The sequence below is a fragment of the Eptatretus burgeri genome, chromosome 4 (assembly GCF_056783735.1).
Source record: "Eptatretus burgeri isolate ZD-2024b chromosome 4, Ebu_testis_v1, whole genome shotgun sequence".
Lineage (NCBI taxonomy): Eukaryota > Metazoa > Chordata > Myxini > Myxiniformes > Myxinidae > Eptatretus > Eptatretus burgeri.
The window spans coordinates 105090023-105106876 of NC_140964.1; the positions used below are offsets into that span (position 1 = coordinate 105090023).

The 16854-nt window shown below is 44.2% G+C and overlaps 1 protein-coding gene across 2 annotated transcripts in view; it reads left to right on the forward strand.

Annotated features, from left to right (window-relative positions):
* Positions 1–16854, forward strand: part of DDX55 (DEAD-box helicase 55) — an 80499-nt gene that overhangs the window by 45013 nt on the left and 18632 nt on the right. For both annotated transcript variants that reach the window (XM_085879571.1, XM_085879572.1), the window contains 4 exons: positions 43–174; positions 643–735; positions 3055–3169; positions 10591–10759. In XM_085879571.1, the coding sequence (XP_085735697.1) occupies positions 43–174; positions 643–735; positions 3055–3169; positions 10591–10759 (509 nt within the window). The remainder of the gene's footprint in view (positions 1–42; positions 175–642; positions 736–3054; positions 3170–10590; positions 10760–16854) is intronic.

Here is a 16854-nt window from a genome sequence, read left to right on the forward strand (position 1 = left end):
AATATGTGGTGCAGCACAGTGATTGTTGCGTGTGTCATGCAGCACTTGTGCATGTGTGGAGTACTTTGGCAAGGCATTAGAAGAATTTCTTCAGGGTACAACAGTGCTGTTGCTGCACGGGAAAATGAAGCGAAAGCGAAATCGCACCTTCGCAACCTTTCGCAAGATGACCAGGTGTGGAAAACTTTGCAAACTTTGAACATGCATTTGTATAAGGGATCTCCACGTATAATTAAATAAGACATTTGGTAGGAAGGATATGAGTGTCACTTCATTTATTAATTTTTTTAATGGGCAACCCATCCCAAGATGGCTTGAAAGCATAAAGAGTGGATCACAAAGTGATGAGTGGCACCGCATTGTAAACCAGGCCGGACAACTCCACCCCAAAGATCATTTATTCAGAACTTCCTGAATGCCAGTTCAGTATCCTAAGCCACTGTATTTGTATATTTGTACGATTTGATTTATTTATTTTTGTTCCTTTAGTGAAGCGAGTTGTGTACACCAGCATTTTATAACGTTGTTTGAGTTTGACTACAATTGAGCTCATGTATTTTCCAGCACGTAACGCTACTGTGGTCTGTTTTATGATGAACCGAGAAATATGGAGTTGTTTACGGTTTTGCAAAATGTTTGCAGTGGTGTACTGGTTTGCACGGATGTGATGGCACGTGGTGTCGATATCCCTGAAGTGCACTGGGTTCTGCAGTTCGATCCACCAAGCTGTGCCAAGTGAGCCTTTTGTAGGGTTGTGCACCATCATTTAGACTTTTTTTTTTTGCCTCCGCTGACAAAGTCGCTGGAGGCATTGCTTTTGGGTTGTCCGTCCTTCCGTCTGTCCGTCCATGCTAATTTTCTGCTTTCTCTGCAACCGCTTATCCAATTCACACAATTTTCACCGTCGGTGCGACTACTCATGGAGAATGTTGCAATGATGATTATGATGTCGTAGGTCACGTGGTGTGGCAGCCATGTTGGGGAAAAAAGGAAAAACTTTGACCACTGTATCTCTGAAACTGCTCCATGGAAAAAAAAAAAATTGAAACTTGGCACATGTCAAGTACTCCCCAGGGGAAAGAAGGGTGAATTTTTTTTGTTGATGTTGAGGTTTTTTTCATGATGTCATAGCTGGCTTTGTTATGACGTCCTCATTGCTTACATCAAATGCTTTATCCGATCAGTATGAAATTTTTTTAGCGTCATCTAGAGATAAATTGTTTGAGGGAAAATAAAATTAATGACATCATTGATCACAGAGTTCGGCAGCCATATTGTTTTTAACATTAAAAAAAACTTCAAATATCTTCTCCGAAATGGCTGAACAGATCGAGGTGAAACTTTACAGGTATGATCGCCTATCCACAAGGAACAAACATTTCTCCACCTATGATGTCATAGGTCACATGGTTTGTCAGCTATGATTTTTTTTTGAAGAATAAACCTTTAAAAATCTTCTTCTCCAGAACAGCTTGACTGATTGAGAGGAAACATCACCCACATGTTCCGCAAGCCTTGGGGATACCATGGTGTTCACAAATAATTAATGGGTCACATGGTCTGGCAGCCACATTGAATTGAACAAAAATCTTAAATTCTTTCTCTTGAACTACTTCATCAATCGACGTGAAACGTCACAATTATGATCTCGTAGTCATGGGGAATATGTTTTAAATTTCAACCTGATCGGACGCAGGATTTGGCAGCCAGAATGATTTAGTATTTTGTATCTGGGTTCAGGGATTTAAATCAAACTTGGTACAAGTATCTATATATTAATACTGAAGGACCAATTTTGTGCTCCTCCTACCGGTCGAGTCACGTTTTTCTCGGTACTGTGACCTGGACTGAAAGAAACTTCGTACCTGTAAGAATGCATCGCACATAGTGGCAATAATCAAACTTCAACTCTGAAGCAGAATAAACACTTTTTGTTTTACATTCGTTTACATGGCGACGTGTGATGTCACTGCTGAGAGGAGTCAGGACGTCATGACATCATCGGTCATTCGCTGACATCATTACGTCTGTTGTCGACAGACCCTTACCGCTGAGAGGTGGAATTCCACTCCTCGAAAATAGCGACTGCAATGTAAAACCCTGTTCTGCACATGCTGACTCTCTCAGAATGTGAATTTGACAAAAAAATGTAACAAGAAACATTGTATCTTCCATATATTAATACTGAAGGACCAATTTTGTGCTCCTCCGAGCAGTCGCGTCACGTTTTTCTCGGTACTGTGACCTGGACTGAAAGAAACTCCGTACCTGTAAGAGTGCATCGCACATAGTGGCAACAGTCAACTTTCAACTCTGAAGCAGAATAAACACTTTTCGTTGAGACGGGGGCGAGGAGTGAACAGGCGGGGGCGGGGGATGACGAGACGGAGGCAGGGAGTGAAGAGGCGGGGGGCAAGGTAAGCAAATTTTTGGGCGGGGGTAAGCAAATTGAAAGCGGGAGACGGGGGGGAAATGAGGCGGGGGATGAGTGGGTGGGGGCTGGAGTGAATTAGGCGGGGTTGAGTGTGAGGGGGTGGACAGGGGGCGGGGGGCCAGGGGCAAGTGGGGCAAGAAATGAAGAGGGGCGGGGAGTGAAGAGGCGGGGCCGGGGTAATTAAATTTTTGGGCGGGGGAAAGCAAATTGAAGGTGGGGGGTGGGAGGCGGGGGGGGAATGGGGCAGGGGCGGGGGATGAGTAGGCGGGGTCAAGCACGCCCTGTCCAGTCCATGTCCCTCGAGTGTGGGTGAGCTGGTGAGGGTGGTTTAATGAACGGAATCAGTTTGTGACTGGGTTTCGGCAAGTATATAATGATGTAGTAATGTGGGTAAATGTATGGGTGATGCCATTGATGCTCCCTACGTCATGATGTCGAAGAGAACCCGTGTAGTTTTTTTGTTGCTGTTAGTGGCAGTGGTCCTACCATAACAACCAACCTTACATTTAGGTTTTATTCATCAGTTTGTTTCTTTGTTTATTACTTCCTATTGTGTTTGAGAGAGAGTGTATCATGCCTTGCATCATGCCTTGCCTTGTATCATGTATCATGACTTGCAGGGCATTTGTGCACCGGTGTGGACGTACGGCTCGGATTGGCCACAGAGGCTGCGCATTGCTTTTTCTTATGCCCATGGAAGATGCATATGTTCAATTTTTGGCCAACAACCAGAAGGTAACTTTCTTCAACACTTATTTACTTGCAATGATGGAAGTATTTACTGTTGCATTGACTGACATCTATCAATGCTTATTACTTCTCATGTCATTGGTGGCATGTCAAATCGAGGGCTCGTGGGATAGCCTCGATAGATGAGCACTTGCATCTGAGATATCCAGCCTGGGTTCGGATCTTGGCCCAACTATAAACGGTCACCCTGATGTTTTGCATGCAGGGAGATTCATCAATGTGTGTGCCGTCCTTCGGATGGACGTTAAAATGGGTGTCCCATCTGCATCTACGGAGTTAAAGGGCTTGCCCACATTTATGTACAACTAAAATGGCTGCCAGTCTACCAGTCGGCCATCTTTGATCAGATCGCAAAATAAAGTGAGGGGCACGTGTACACCAACATGTACTGTGCTTGTGCCAAGTTTGAACAAAATCAGACCATGCATGTCTGATAAATGGTTGGGGACACATTTAAGTGACAAAATGGCCGCCAGTCGACCATCATGGATCTGATCTCGAAAGAAAATGACATGCAAATGTAAGCCATCATTCATTATCTGTGCGCCAAGTTTGAATAACATCAGAAAATGCGTGTCCGAGAAATGGTTGAGGACGTGTTAAACTGGGCTTTTTACAAACAGATAACAAAGCTTGGGACAAGACATCACTGCCAGCAGTAATAAAGTGGCATTTCTAGTTATGTGTATATTTAGTTACGTAACACACCAGTACACAAACACCACACAAAATGTACGACACAAACACCACACAAAACAAGTCATGGCGAGGGTCTGCAATTTATGATAGCTCTTTCTTTTGTGAATGTGTGTCCCTTTGATTGTCTGGCCCCCTCACCCATGCCTCCGATAGTTGGCGTGCATATTCTGTCTCTGCTCTGATATTGCACACGTTTTTCATTCAGTCATTGCATGTGTCATTTTCTTGACTACTTAATCGACCTGGCTGGTCACGCAGCACATGAAGGACACTCCTGAGAAAACCACCACAGCTCATGAAGGTTCATTCATAGTTGTCTCCCCTTTTGTAGCTGCCATTGATGCTCCATAGCTGTTGGTCACCCATAATACTCGTCAAAACAAAGATGGTGGTTCCCATGATTACAAGCGAGAAAAGGAGAATCGATACTGAATGTCGAGTTTTCAAAGGCTCTTGGACCAAGAATTTTTTTTTTTTTGTTATCTAACACTCGGAGCCATATTGTGTGATATGTCAAGAGAAGATCGTGGAGCAAATTTGACAGTCTCACTGGTCAGGTGAGAATCGATCGAGTGAACTCATTGAAACAAAACGTGATCGGGCAACAGTCTTTCTTCAAAGCTGCAAACCAGAGTTCTGAGGCAGCAAACAAGATCAGTTTTTTGATAGCTGAAGCAATGACCAAGAGAGGGAAACCGTTTTCTGATGGGGATTTTGTGAATGATTGCTTGGGCATATTTGCATCTGTGGTATGTTTTGACAAAAAGTCAATGGTGGAGAAGATCAGCCTTTCACATCAGACCGTCACTAAAAGAGTTGATGACCTCACATTAGGGTGTTTCATAAAAATTTATTTCCACAAAATTTTGCCAGATCGCTTTTTGTCTTGTTCCAATTGGCATTGTAAGCATTTGTACCAAAAATGGAGTCAATTGCTGCACATTTAGGGGTGGCACACTTTTTCACAATGTTGACGTTTTTTTTTATTTTCAGGAATAATGGCATCAAGAAAGAAATGTAACTTGCTCGAGAAGCCCCCTCTATCTTCCATTTTACGAGCTCGCCTTCCCTCAAAGGAGCAAGTGCTACTCCACCTCCTCTATCATATTGAAGAGGAAAAGGCATTATCAAAGGCCACAACAGCAACAATGGATGAAGTAAAGAAGATATGGGAGAGAGCCAGTTTACCGACAATGACGGATGCCAATCTTCGAAAAAAGATCAAGAAGCTGTATGCGGAGTACAAGAAACTAATAAAAGAGAAAAACAGAGAGACGGATGGAGCTCTTTTACGTCGTGAAACTTGGCTAGGGGATCTTCAGGACCTCTTCGATATTGCTGCAGCAAACATATTCGACCTGAAGATCCCCGAAGAAGACAAATAATTTCTAAGGCACCAAAGAGAAGACCGGATCTCATGCTCTTTTGGATGTGTAGACAAGCTTCAGCAAGGGAAAGATAAGAGAAAGAGGGCAAGAGAAGCTGAGAGAAACGCAAGAGCTGAACACAGTGCAGAAACAATGGCAAAACAGAAGTGTATCCGAGGTTCTCACACGCTATCTCGATTGAGGGAAGAAGTTGGACATGATTCATCAACAGCCTCTGAAGATGGTTCAGACGAAGAGTTCGCTTACAGGACAACGCCTGCCAAGCCCAGCCATATCTCACATGCAGGATTAAAGAAGCAAGGCTCATCTGAAGTACTTGTTGCTTCATTGACAACAACATGGGACAGAGAGGGTCTATCCAATCGTCAGGCTGCTGCATCCTTCATAGTGACAGCAAAGAGCTTGGCACATGATGTTAGCAATTACTCAGTAAGTTCCGCAACTGTCCATAGAGCTTAGGTTGAGCAATAAAAATTGTGAAAAAATGTGCCACCCTTTACTGGTGTCCTATTGGCTCAATTTTTGGTACAGATGTTCAAAAATGTCAATAGGAACAAGGCAAAATGCGATCTGGCAAAATTTGGAAAACTTTTACTTGTACCATTATATTGTGAACCACCCTACCTCACATTGAACATTCAAAATTTTCTGATCAAAAGAGTCGATGGCTTTCAGTTTTACAATTTAGCGCTCGATGAAAGTACAGATGTGGGTGATACAACTCAATTGTCAATCTTTGTACGAGAAGTCACCAAAACTTTTGAAGTTGTTAAGGAACTGCTTGACTTTTGTCCATTGAAAAGTACAACAATGGGACAAGACTTTTTCAATGAACTAAAACGTGTCTTTGTGAAATTCAATCTTCCAGGCAACAAACTTGGTAATCTAATAACTGATGGAGCCCTGCGACGACAGGCAAGCACAATAGATTTGTAGTCATTTGCTCAAATCGGTGCCTCATGAAGTCATCATGCATCGCTGTATCATTCATCAAGAACAGCTGTATGCAAAGACCCTGTTGATGAAACATGTTTGAAAAGGTTCGTTATGCAGTCAATTTCATAAAGTCCAGGGGGCTCAATCACTGACGGTTCAAAGCCTTTCTTTCAGAGGTAGAATCAGATCATCATGATGTCATTTACTTCAGCCATCTTCGTTGGCTCAGCAGGGCAGCCACACTAGCCAGATTCTGGTCACTGGCTGAAGACTGAAAAAAACTTCATGACGAGCAAAGAAAAAGATGCAAACTTCATCGACGATGAGTGGGTGAATGACTTGGCATTTTTAGTTGATGGCAAGTATCTTGCAGACTTCAATCTGAAACTACAAGGAAAGGATCGATTTGTAAGCAAACTGTATGGGCATGTGCAAATGTTCATTCAGAAACAGTTGATTATGAAGGAAGTTGTCCATTTCACAACGCTAATCAACAAAGAATGCTGAGACAGTGAACCATGAAAAGTATTCTGCACTGATCGGCCGCCTGAGAGACGATTTCCAGGAAAGTTTTGCGAATTTCAGAGAACACTGATGAACTGAAGCTCTTTGCAGATCCATTTGTAACTGATGGCACTGATGCTCATGACATGTTCCAACTGAAACTAATTGAGATCCAAAATGACAGTGACATGGAGAGCTTTTGCTAAGCATGATCTGACATTTTATAGCCAATATGTTCCCTCAGAGTGTTGTCCAAAGCTATCAAAACATGCCCTTCGATTCATTGTCCTGTTTGGCAGCACATATTGCTGTGAACCACTTTTCTCAAGAATGACAAATGTCAAAACAAAACCAAGATCTCTCGTGACAGACAAACATTTATCCAGAATACTCTGCATCACTACATCAAGTGTGCAGGCAGACATTGACTTGTACAAGTAAAGACAATGCCAGATATATCACGAAATCAGTTTAATATAGTGATGAGAAAGTAAGCAAATAAATTGGTCCTCTCATTTGAAATTTGTTCCTAAAAATGCACATTTTTTTTGTTGTTTTGCCAAATAGTAAAAAAAAAAATTTTTTTAAATATATATATTTTTTTGAGACTTCAATGCTTTCTTTCTAAAATGTGCTCATCGGCCCTCGACACAGAGCAAAAAATTACAATGTGGCTCCTTGGGGGGGAAAAAGGTTGGACATCACTGTCTTAACCCTACCCTTCTCTGTGTCCCACACTTCAGCATCCCTCCACTTCATGACCCCTCTTTCTGTATTCCCCTCTCCCACCTCCTCCAGTCTTTCCCTTCCCCGCCTCTCCCATCTTCCTCCTTGTGTCGTCCCCTCTCGGCTCCCCCCTCGTCCTGCTCCCCTCTCGGCTTCCCCCTCGTCCCACGCCCCTCTCGGCTTCTCCCACGTCCTGCCCCCCTCTCGGCTTTCTTCTCGTCCTGCCCCCCTCTCGGCTTCCCCCTCATCTTGCCCCCTTCTTGGCTTCCACCTCGTCCCCCTCTTGGCTTCCCCCTCATCCCGCCCCTCCTCATCCCACCCCTCCTCGTCCCACCCCCGACTTCCCCCACATCCCACCCCCTCTTGGCTTCCCCTCGTCCCTCCCCCTTGGCTTCACCCTCATCCGCCCCCCATCTCAGCTTCCCCCTCATCCCGCCCCCTCTCGGCTTACTCCTCGTCCCACCCCCCCTCTCAGCTTACTTCTCGTCCCCCCCCCCTCCGCTTCTTCCTCGATCAGCCTCGTGAGGTCTATCTCTGGAGTACGTTCTCCCCTCCATCCCTTCCCTCACTTAAAATGGCTTCAAATCCCCTTAACTACCGACCTTTCAGCTTACTCGTACTTCAATTAGCAAGGTCTCGGAATTGATCATCGCAGTCGACATCAAATCGTTCCTTTTCTCCAACAGACTGATCTCAGATAAACAATTCTGATTCACACCAGGTCACTTTACCTTGGACACGCTGCTTTTGTTTTCCCAACAATGGATGGATGCCCTCAATGCCAGACATGAGATCAAGGCATCTCGTTGGATACAACTCGAGCTTTCGATACATTCTGGCATCTGCCTTTCTCTCCAAACCCTCTGCCTATGTTATCCAAGGCCAACTCCACACATGGCTTACTGACTTCCTCTACTCTCGTAAACAATGTGTGGCTCCTAACAGAATTCTCTCATCTCCTCTCCTTGTCAAAGCTGGAGTGTCTCAAGGTAGTGTTCTGGACCCAGTTCTATTCCTAATCTTCATCAATGATCTCTCTCACTCTGTCCTGTCTGGAAATTCCTCTTTCTCCATGCTATTGTGAAGAACACTGATTTTTTTTTTTTTTAAATAATAGTATTTTAATTTTTTGGGATCAGACAATGGTTGCTGTGCTCAGCCTGTCATCCTTCCGAGGTCAGCAAAATGACTACGAGCTTGCTGAGATGTCCCGGCATGTGTCCCGGTTTAGAATAGGTACACCGTATCCCTACGTGTCTTAAAGGCCCTGTCACACCTTGACGATTTAGTCAACGTATGCCTGGCGTATGCAAAATTGGGCTAAAACGCCGGCACACGTCGAATACGTTATGGGTAAGTTTGTATACGTTAAGAGCACGCTGAAAAACACTGCCATACGTCGTAGTACGCTGGCTTTCATTGTTGTACTTTGCGGTTGTCCTCAAATTTTAGCATGCTTGAAATTTTACGACGTATGCCAGCATATGACTCGCACGTTCCGCTACACTGGCCATAAGTTGTAGGCACATTACACGATCGTTGCACACACGTCGAGGCACGTTATGCGATTGTTGACACACGTCGAGGCACGTTACTTGTAAGTTACTCAAAAGTCGAAACACGTCGAGGTAATGTTTAGCGTACCCAAAACTTATTTCTAACCTATGAGTAACGTGCTTTGAACCTATGTGTAACGTACCTCCAGCGCATATTGACATATGTAGACATATTTGATTGACGTCTTCCGGACGACCACAGAACTTACCGAACGTGTTTCTAATTTACAGCTACCGTATAATGGCGTATTGGCAGCGTTTAAAAAAAAAAAAACAACAACAATAACTTACGATATTTCGTCACGTGCCGTTACGTCACGTCCGATTGCCTCTTCAGTTTGGTCATGTCTTATTCTTAGTTCCTCCTCTGTGAATATTTTCTGTTTAAGGGTATTGTCACGTCGACGTCGAAACTTAAAAGCAAATGTCCGAATATATTTTAAAATTCGTGATAGACTAAAAAGTAATAATAAAAAAAACAACAACAACAACGTCAGATATTTCGTTACGTGCCTTCACGGAGCCAAGGAGCAAAAAGAAAATGTGCCTTGACGGAGAAAACAAGTTTCGGGTATGCTAAACATTACCTCGACGTGTTTCGACTTATGAGTAACTTACAAGGAACTTGTGTCGACGTGTGTCAACGATCGCATATCGTGCCTACAACTTATTCCCAGCATAGCGGAACGTGTGAGCCATACGGCGATTAGGTCGTAAAAATTTCAGCATGCTTGAAATTTCACAACGTACGATACGTACCACGAAATATGACAGCGTACTTCATCGTTTTTCAGCGTGCTCTTAATGTACACACAACTTACCCATACCGTATTCGACGTGTGCCAGCGTTTTAGACATTTTTCATAGGTCCGCATACGCTGGCTAAATCGTCAAGGTGTGACTGCGATGTTGACACTTCCAATTCTCAGGCGGTTATGATTTAAATCGGCGTGCGGCAGGTTTTTAACAGGCTACGCCACGAGTTCGTCGGCGATACGTGCAGCGCGCTCTGCCTAAGTTAAACTATCGTTGGGCATAGGTTGTGAACGCTGACAACAGGCTAAGCATTTGTTGGTAAAAGTTATCTATAAGACAACGAAACGTTCTGTGCCCATTACTAATTTGTTATGCATACGATCAACACGTTATGAATATGACCAAAACTTTAAAAACATCAAAATTTCAGCATTTGCCAACGTTTTACATACATTTTTTACGTTGCCATTGCTGGCTCAATCGTCAAGGTGTGACAGCGCCTTAAGAGGCGACGAAAGGGTTGGCGTCAGGAAGGGCATCCAGCCATAAAAAAAACATTGCCTCAAAAAGGGAACCATGATAGATTGTCATGGGACCTACAAGGCTAACCCCTGCTCTTGCAAGGAAAATGGTGTGTGTGTGTGTGTGTGTGTGTGTGTGTGTGTGTGTGTGTGTGTGTGTGTGTGTGTGTGTGTGTGTGTGTGTGTGTGTGTGTGTGTGTGTGTGTGTGTGTGTGTGCGCGCGTGCGTGTACACAATGGGTGCTGTAGAACTATCTGCTGGCTGTACTGGATATTTTTGGAATTATTACAATGCAACGTTTCATTCTCACCTTCCCTTAGTGTCCACTGCAGGAGATGGAGGTACAAGCAGAGGTGCCAGATGTTTTGCCACGATTGCGTACTGTGGCACTCGGTGATCGTGCCATGTTGGACAAAAGCCTCCGTGCCTTTGTGTCTTTCATACAAGCATACAACAAACATGAATGCAACCTGCTCTTCCGCATCAAAGGTAAACATTTTTTTATCCAGCTCCTCCATCCTTATACCTTAAAGGCTCCTCTTGTCTGTTGATCTTAAACTTCTTGTCTGTTGATGCTCTGTAACCTTCCCTGCTGCACCAGCATGTGAAAAACCAATGCAGGGGAATCTCGTAGCAAGACATTCGCTGTCACAAATACTTTGACTGATTGTTGTATCAATTTTGCAATGCCGGGGTTCTTAGAATAAATAAAGAATAAATTTTTTTCGAAAGGCCCTGTCACAGCTTGATGATTTAGCCAGTTTATGCCGACGTATGAAAAATTTGTCTAAAACGCTGGCACACGTCGAATACATATGGGTAAGTTTTGTATACGTTAAGAGCACGCTGGCATATGTCATAGTACGCTGGCATATGTCGGAGTATGCTGTCGTACGCCGAGCTGTTAGACAAATTTTCCATGCTCAAAATTTGTCGACGTATGCCAGCGTATGACTTGCACGTTCCGCATACGCTGGCCATAAGTTGTAGGCACGTTACGCAATCGTTGATACACGTCGACACACATTACTTGTAAGTTACTCATATGTCGAAACACGTCGAGGTAATGTTTAGCATACCTGAAACTTATTTCTAATCTATGAGCAACGTGTTGTAGGCACGTTATGCGATCGCTGACACACGTCGACACACGTTACTTGTAAGTTACTCATAAGTCGAAACACGTCGAGGTAATGATTAGCGTCGGTGTTCCAGACTCCCTGTTTTTTTTTTTTCTTCGGTATGACGGTGATGTTAACACTTCAATTTCCAGTGCGGTTATAATATAATATAATTAATAGGCTGCCGCTCAACGATTTAAATCATAACCGCACTAGAAATCGAAGTGTCAACATCACCGTCATACCGAAGGAAAGAAAAAAAACAAAAAAAACAGGGAGTCTGGAACACTGACGCTAACCATTACCTCGACGTGTTTCGACTTATGAGTAACTTACAAGTAACGTGTGTCGACGTGTGTCAACGATCGCGTAACGTGCCTACAAATTATGGCCAGCGTATGCGGAACGTGTGTCGTACGTCGAGAAATTTTCAACATGCTGAAAATTTGTCGACGTACTACGACGTATTCCAGCGTACTACGACGTATGCCAGCATGCTCTTAACGTATACAAAACTTACCCATCACGTATTCGACGTGTGCCAGCTTGGTTCAGCAAATTTTTCATACGTCGGCATAATTTGGCTAAAACGTCAAGGTGTGACGGTGGCTTGACACTTCAATGTCTAGTGCGGTTATGATTTGAATCGTTGAGCCGGAGCCTATGATTAGCCTACGCCACGTGATCGTCGGCGGTATGCTGCCGCGCGCAATGCATAAGTCAGACTATCGTTGGGCATAGGTTGTGAACGCCGACAACACACTCAGCATTCGTTGGTATAAGTTATCTATATGTGATTAAAACATTCTGTGTACGTTACTAATACGTTATGCGTACGTCCAACACGTCATTATACGCCCAAAACTTAAAAAAAACATCAATAGTTCAGCGTACGCGAGCGTTTTACATACATTTTGATACCTTGCCATACGCTGGCTAAAACGTCAAGGTGTGACAGCTCCTTAACGCCTTGACCGCACTTAATGAGCTATATGGCATTAATAATATACAGGAGGATGCACATCCAGAAGCAACTTCTGTTGTTGCAAAAGAGTTCAACCATTTCAACCTCAAAAAGCTGCTTCCTAAGTACTTTCAGCATGTCTCTCTTTCAGCAAGACGTGAGAAAACGCTGGATCACTGCTATTCCTCAATCAAAGTGTGTGTGTGTTGTGTGTTGTGTGTTGTGTGTGGTGTGGGTCTTATGTCTGGCTTCCTTCTTGGACTACGATGCAGTAATTGGTTTTTATTTTGATTTGGCAAAGCGGACCACACAGCAGTGATTTTGCTCCCTGCATACAAACAAAAGCTGAAGAGCACGCATACTACAATGAGGGACGGTACAGCGCTGGTCTGAAGATAATGAAGCTTGACTTCAAGGATGCTTCGAGCCCACCAGTTGGAGTATTTGCAAGGACTCTGCCGCTGATCTGAACGTGTACAATGTACACTGAATCATTGACTGGATACATCAATTTCTGTGTTGACTCTTGCATCCCCACAATGACTGTGCGGTCATGTCCAAATCAAAAACCTTGGTTTAATCATGATATCCATTTTAAGCTGAAAGCTCGGACAGTTGTTTTTAATTGGGCGACAAAAACTTGTACAAGAAATCGAGGTACAACCTGGAAAAAGTCATTGAGGCCGCAAAGAAGAATTATAGTGAGGAAATGGAGAGACACTACAATGGACCGCACGCGCGACACACGTGGCAGGGACTGCAATCTATCACAGACGACAAAGTCATTCCCCAGAGAATCACCAACGCAGCCGCCGATCTTCCAGATGAGTTGAACACCTTTTATGCATGTTTTGAGGTGAATAACATCGATGTACCCCCTTTAGGATCCCTGGCTCCTTTCTGCTAAAACTCTCTGAGGCTGATGGGAGAGAACCTATAAACAAATTCAGGCTCGTAAAGCCACCGGGCCGGATGGTGTCCTAAAATTCTGCTCTGATCAGCTGGCTACGGTGTTTTCTGATATTTTTAACATTTTGCTTTCCTTGGCCGTTGTACCTGTTTGTTTCAAGAAATCTGTAATTATTCCTGTGCCCAAAATATTGTTAGGAATTCGCGCCCACCGGCGTGCGAACGGCCGCTTTCCACTAATAGTAGCCGCTCGCCCACTTGACGGACAATTCAGTCCTGACCTTCCGGAGCAACGCCGGAACCCTGTCACGGGTGGGTCTTCAACCCCACCACGGCCTAGCCAATTTTCTACCTGCGCAGAATAGGGTCAATCGCCGAATCTCGATATACCTAAGTACCCGTGCGGGTAGCCTACCGGGACACCATACCTCGGCGCAGGTCGGCTTGGACACGAACCGCCCAAGCAGTTCATTCCGTTCTGCAGTGATAACCGAGCGGGTATTATCGCCCGACCTCGCCGGATCTGATTCTATTTACTAGGTTCGTACGGGTCCTTAAAACCCATAAAAGTCCAACATTTCTGAGTTGGACACTTTAAGTACTTAAATGTCCTTAAATTTCAGGAAAATGTTCAAAAGTCAATAAAAATCTGATTTTCCTGTTATTTGGTCATGGGTGTTTCATTTTCCTCGCACTAGTATTCTAAACAAGGACAAATGTGTCCAAAATCCGCGTCTTAAAGGTTTTGTCTAAAACAGAAGAAGAAGAACAAGAACAAGAAATGGAAGAAGAAAAAAACAAAAAAAACAACAACTTCCGATATTTCGTCACGTGCCTTGATTAAGCCAATAGCGAGACCCGTCATAGTGTATTTACGAAATATAGTGTATTTACGAAATAAATAGTGTATTTACGAAATTACAATACATTAAATGGAATAATCTTTAAATAGTAACGTGAACTTTTCGAAACTTTAAAGCAAATGTCCGAATATATTTAAAAGTTCATGATAGACGCTCTCAAAAGGCACCCTCAATGCGAGGATGTGTACAGGTGTTTAGTATTTAAGGAGATCGGGATCCTGTATGTAAAAGAGCCGAGTCCTAAAGGTTTTGTCTTCACCAGAATTGGTTGTGTGGCGAATTGGTTGCCAATTGGCTGTGTGGCACATTGTGCCTTGTCGACTGAATAAGCTCCTGCTGTGTTCTGTATGTTCATTATTAAAATAGATTTTTTTGTAAACCTTTATCTTTGTTAATTTCTAGGTGACTCACCTCAACTTACCCCTGGAATTTCTAGGATGTGGTCCTTAAAAAGGGGTTATTTTAGCCCTTAAAAGTCCTTAAGTCCTTAAAAAAGACGTCAAAATAAGTGGGAACCCTGATTTAACGGGTATGTAAAACCCAACTAATATTCCGAGATGCAATATGGCGTTCCAATGGGGGAAAAAGACACGACGAACGGGTAACATTCACACAAGCACATTTATTTACACATGCACATATACAGTCAATCATGCAGGTATGGAAGCAAATAAAGCGAAAGCACTTCGACCGACTATAAGCAATTTATGTACAGCCACTTATACAGTTTATACTTACGGAGACTCGGCGCTACATCATTCACACAAAAGAAGAGAAAAGGCCACCCCCAAAGACAAGGGCACCAGACAGGGTCCGTAGACCTTTATGGCGTGGGACTTGGCAGACCGAACGAATCCCACGAGACTGTTGCAGGTTACCTGCACCCTCGCGGTGTGATTGTGGGCGAGTCGCGGCGTTCGTCCCTCCACGGCAGCTAGAACAGCCGCGGCTGAGCTCGGCCTTTCACGGAGCCAGCGAGCTCTCTCCGGCACTCTGCATACGGATGCCAGGCTTGCGCACCAGAGCTGGCAAAGCGGCGCCTCCCGTCCGTGTTCCTGGTGCCACGAAGAAGTCGATCAGCCACCACAAAAAAACCACACGAGCTCACGAGCTGCCACCACGAAGAGAAAAAAACCACGAGCTGTGAGACCTGGCATCCTGCACGCCCTTATATTGCTCACGCCACGCCCCTCCGCTCTCGCCCCGCCCTCCTTCCAGAAAAGGGGCGTGCCGTCTCGCCCCCCTCCTCGCAGGGGCCGATAGAATCAGAATTGGCACAGGTCCTGGGAGAATCAGGCGGGAAAATCTGTGCGCCATCGGAACTCCTCTGGTTTCCTGCACTTCATCGAGACGGTTTACATTAACGGAGAGGGCCGTGGTGGAGACCGCCGCGAAGCGGTGGTCGAGAGCGACGTTGGTGGTGGTGATTTGGTTGTGGTGATGGTGGCGTGGTTGGCATTGTGGTTATTTGGGAGCGATGTTGGTTGTTGTAATGGTGGTTGTTGTGGTTTGAGGTTGAAATGTGGTTGGTCCAAAATAACGATAGGAAAAGAAAAACACTATCTCAAAGAATCACAGCCCTGTGATACGAATAAATCCCATTAAACAACGGTGGGGAAATCTAACTGAACACGGACTTATCGGCATAACTAACTAAGAACCTATATGGTGTTCTGCGAATTTCCACAGCCGTAACAATATCAAAGGTGTCATGTCCAAATTATTACCGTCCAGTGGCGCTCACTTCTGCAGTTTTCAAGTGTCGAGAAAGACTCGTTATGTCTTTCGATCCATTACAGCTTGCTCACAAACCTAATATATCTGATGATGATGCCACATCTCTGGCATTGCCCGAGAACATCTTGACAAGCGCAACATGTACAGTGCCTTCAGAAAGTATTCACACCCCTCGACTTTTTTTAAATTTTGTTGTGTTGCAGCCTGAATTTAAAACGGATAAAAATTATTATTATAATTAATTTTTTAATCACCGATCAACGCAAATTATCAGTTTTGGTGGCACGAAGACCAAGAATCCTCCAGAGGGCATCCCAATTCACTGAATCAAACACTTTTCAGAGATCAACATCGCCTGCAAAGCAGCCCCTGCCAAAACTCTCGTCTGCATTCGGTGTGGACCTGAAGAGCAAAGATATGTTCAGTCCTTGACCTCTGGTGTAAAGCCTGACTGCTGTGGGTGCTGGTGCTCAAGCAGAGGGTGGTGAACCCTTTCAATAATTATCAGAGCAAATATCTTGCCCAGCACTGAGAGCAGCGTCACCCCTCGGAAGTTGTTGCAGTCCTGGTGATCACCCTTCCCTTTCCAGAGAGACAACAAGGCCCCTCTTCTTGACAGTTGGGATGATGCCTGTTATCTTGTAATAAACATTACAGATTTGGCACATGAGAAACCATTTTAGCATGGCTTCAATGGCAAATCCCCAAGGCAGCTGAAAATTGGTAATGTTCTCTCAAAAGAGATGAACGGAATTATCAATTCTAATCACCCCCTCCAGCAGGAGTTCAGTAAACGCACACCATACCACGTGTACAAAGGAAAAGTTGCCAGTTGTAACAAACAAATGAGTTTTAAAATACTGTTGGATCCTGCTATTCGGGGATTCTTCATTCACGGACCCCCATGTATTCGCAGGTTATAAAGTGCGACCTTCTTCGATATTTGCGTTCTGCGTATTCACGGTTTTTTTGGTTTAAAAAAGTAAAAAT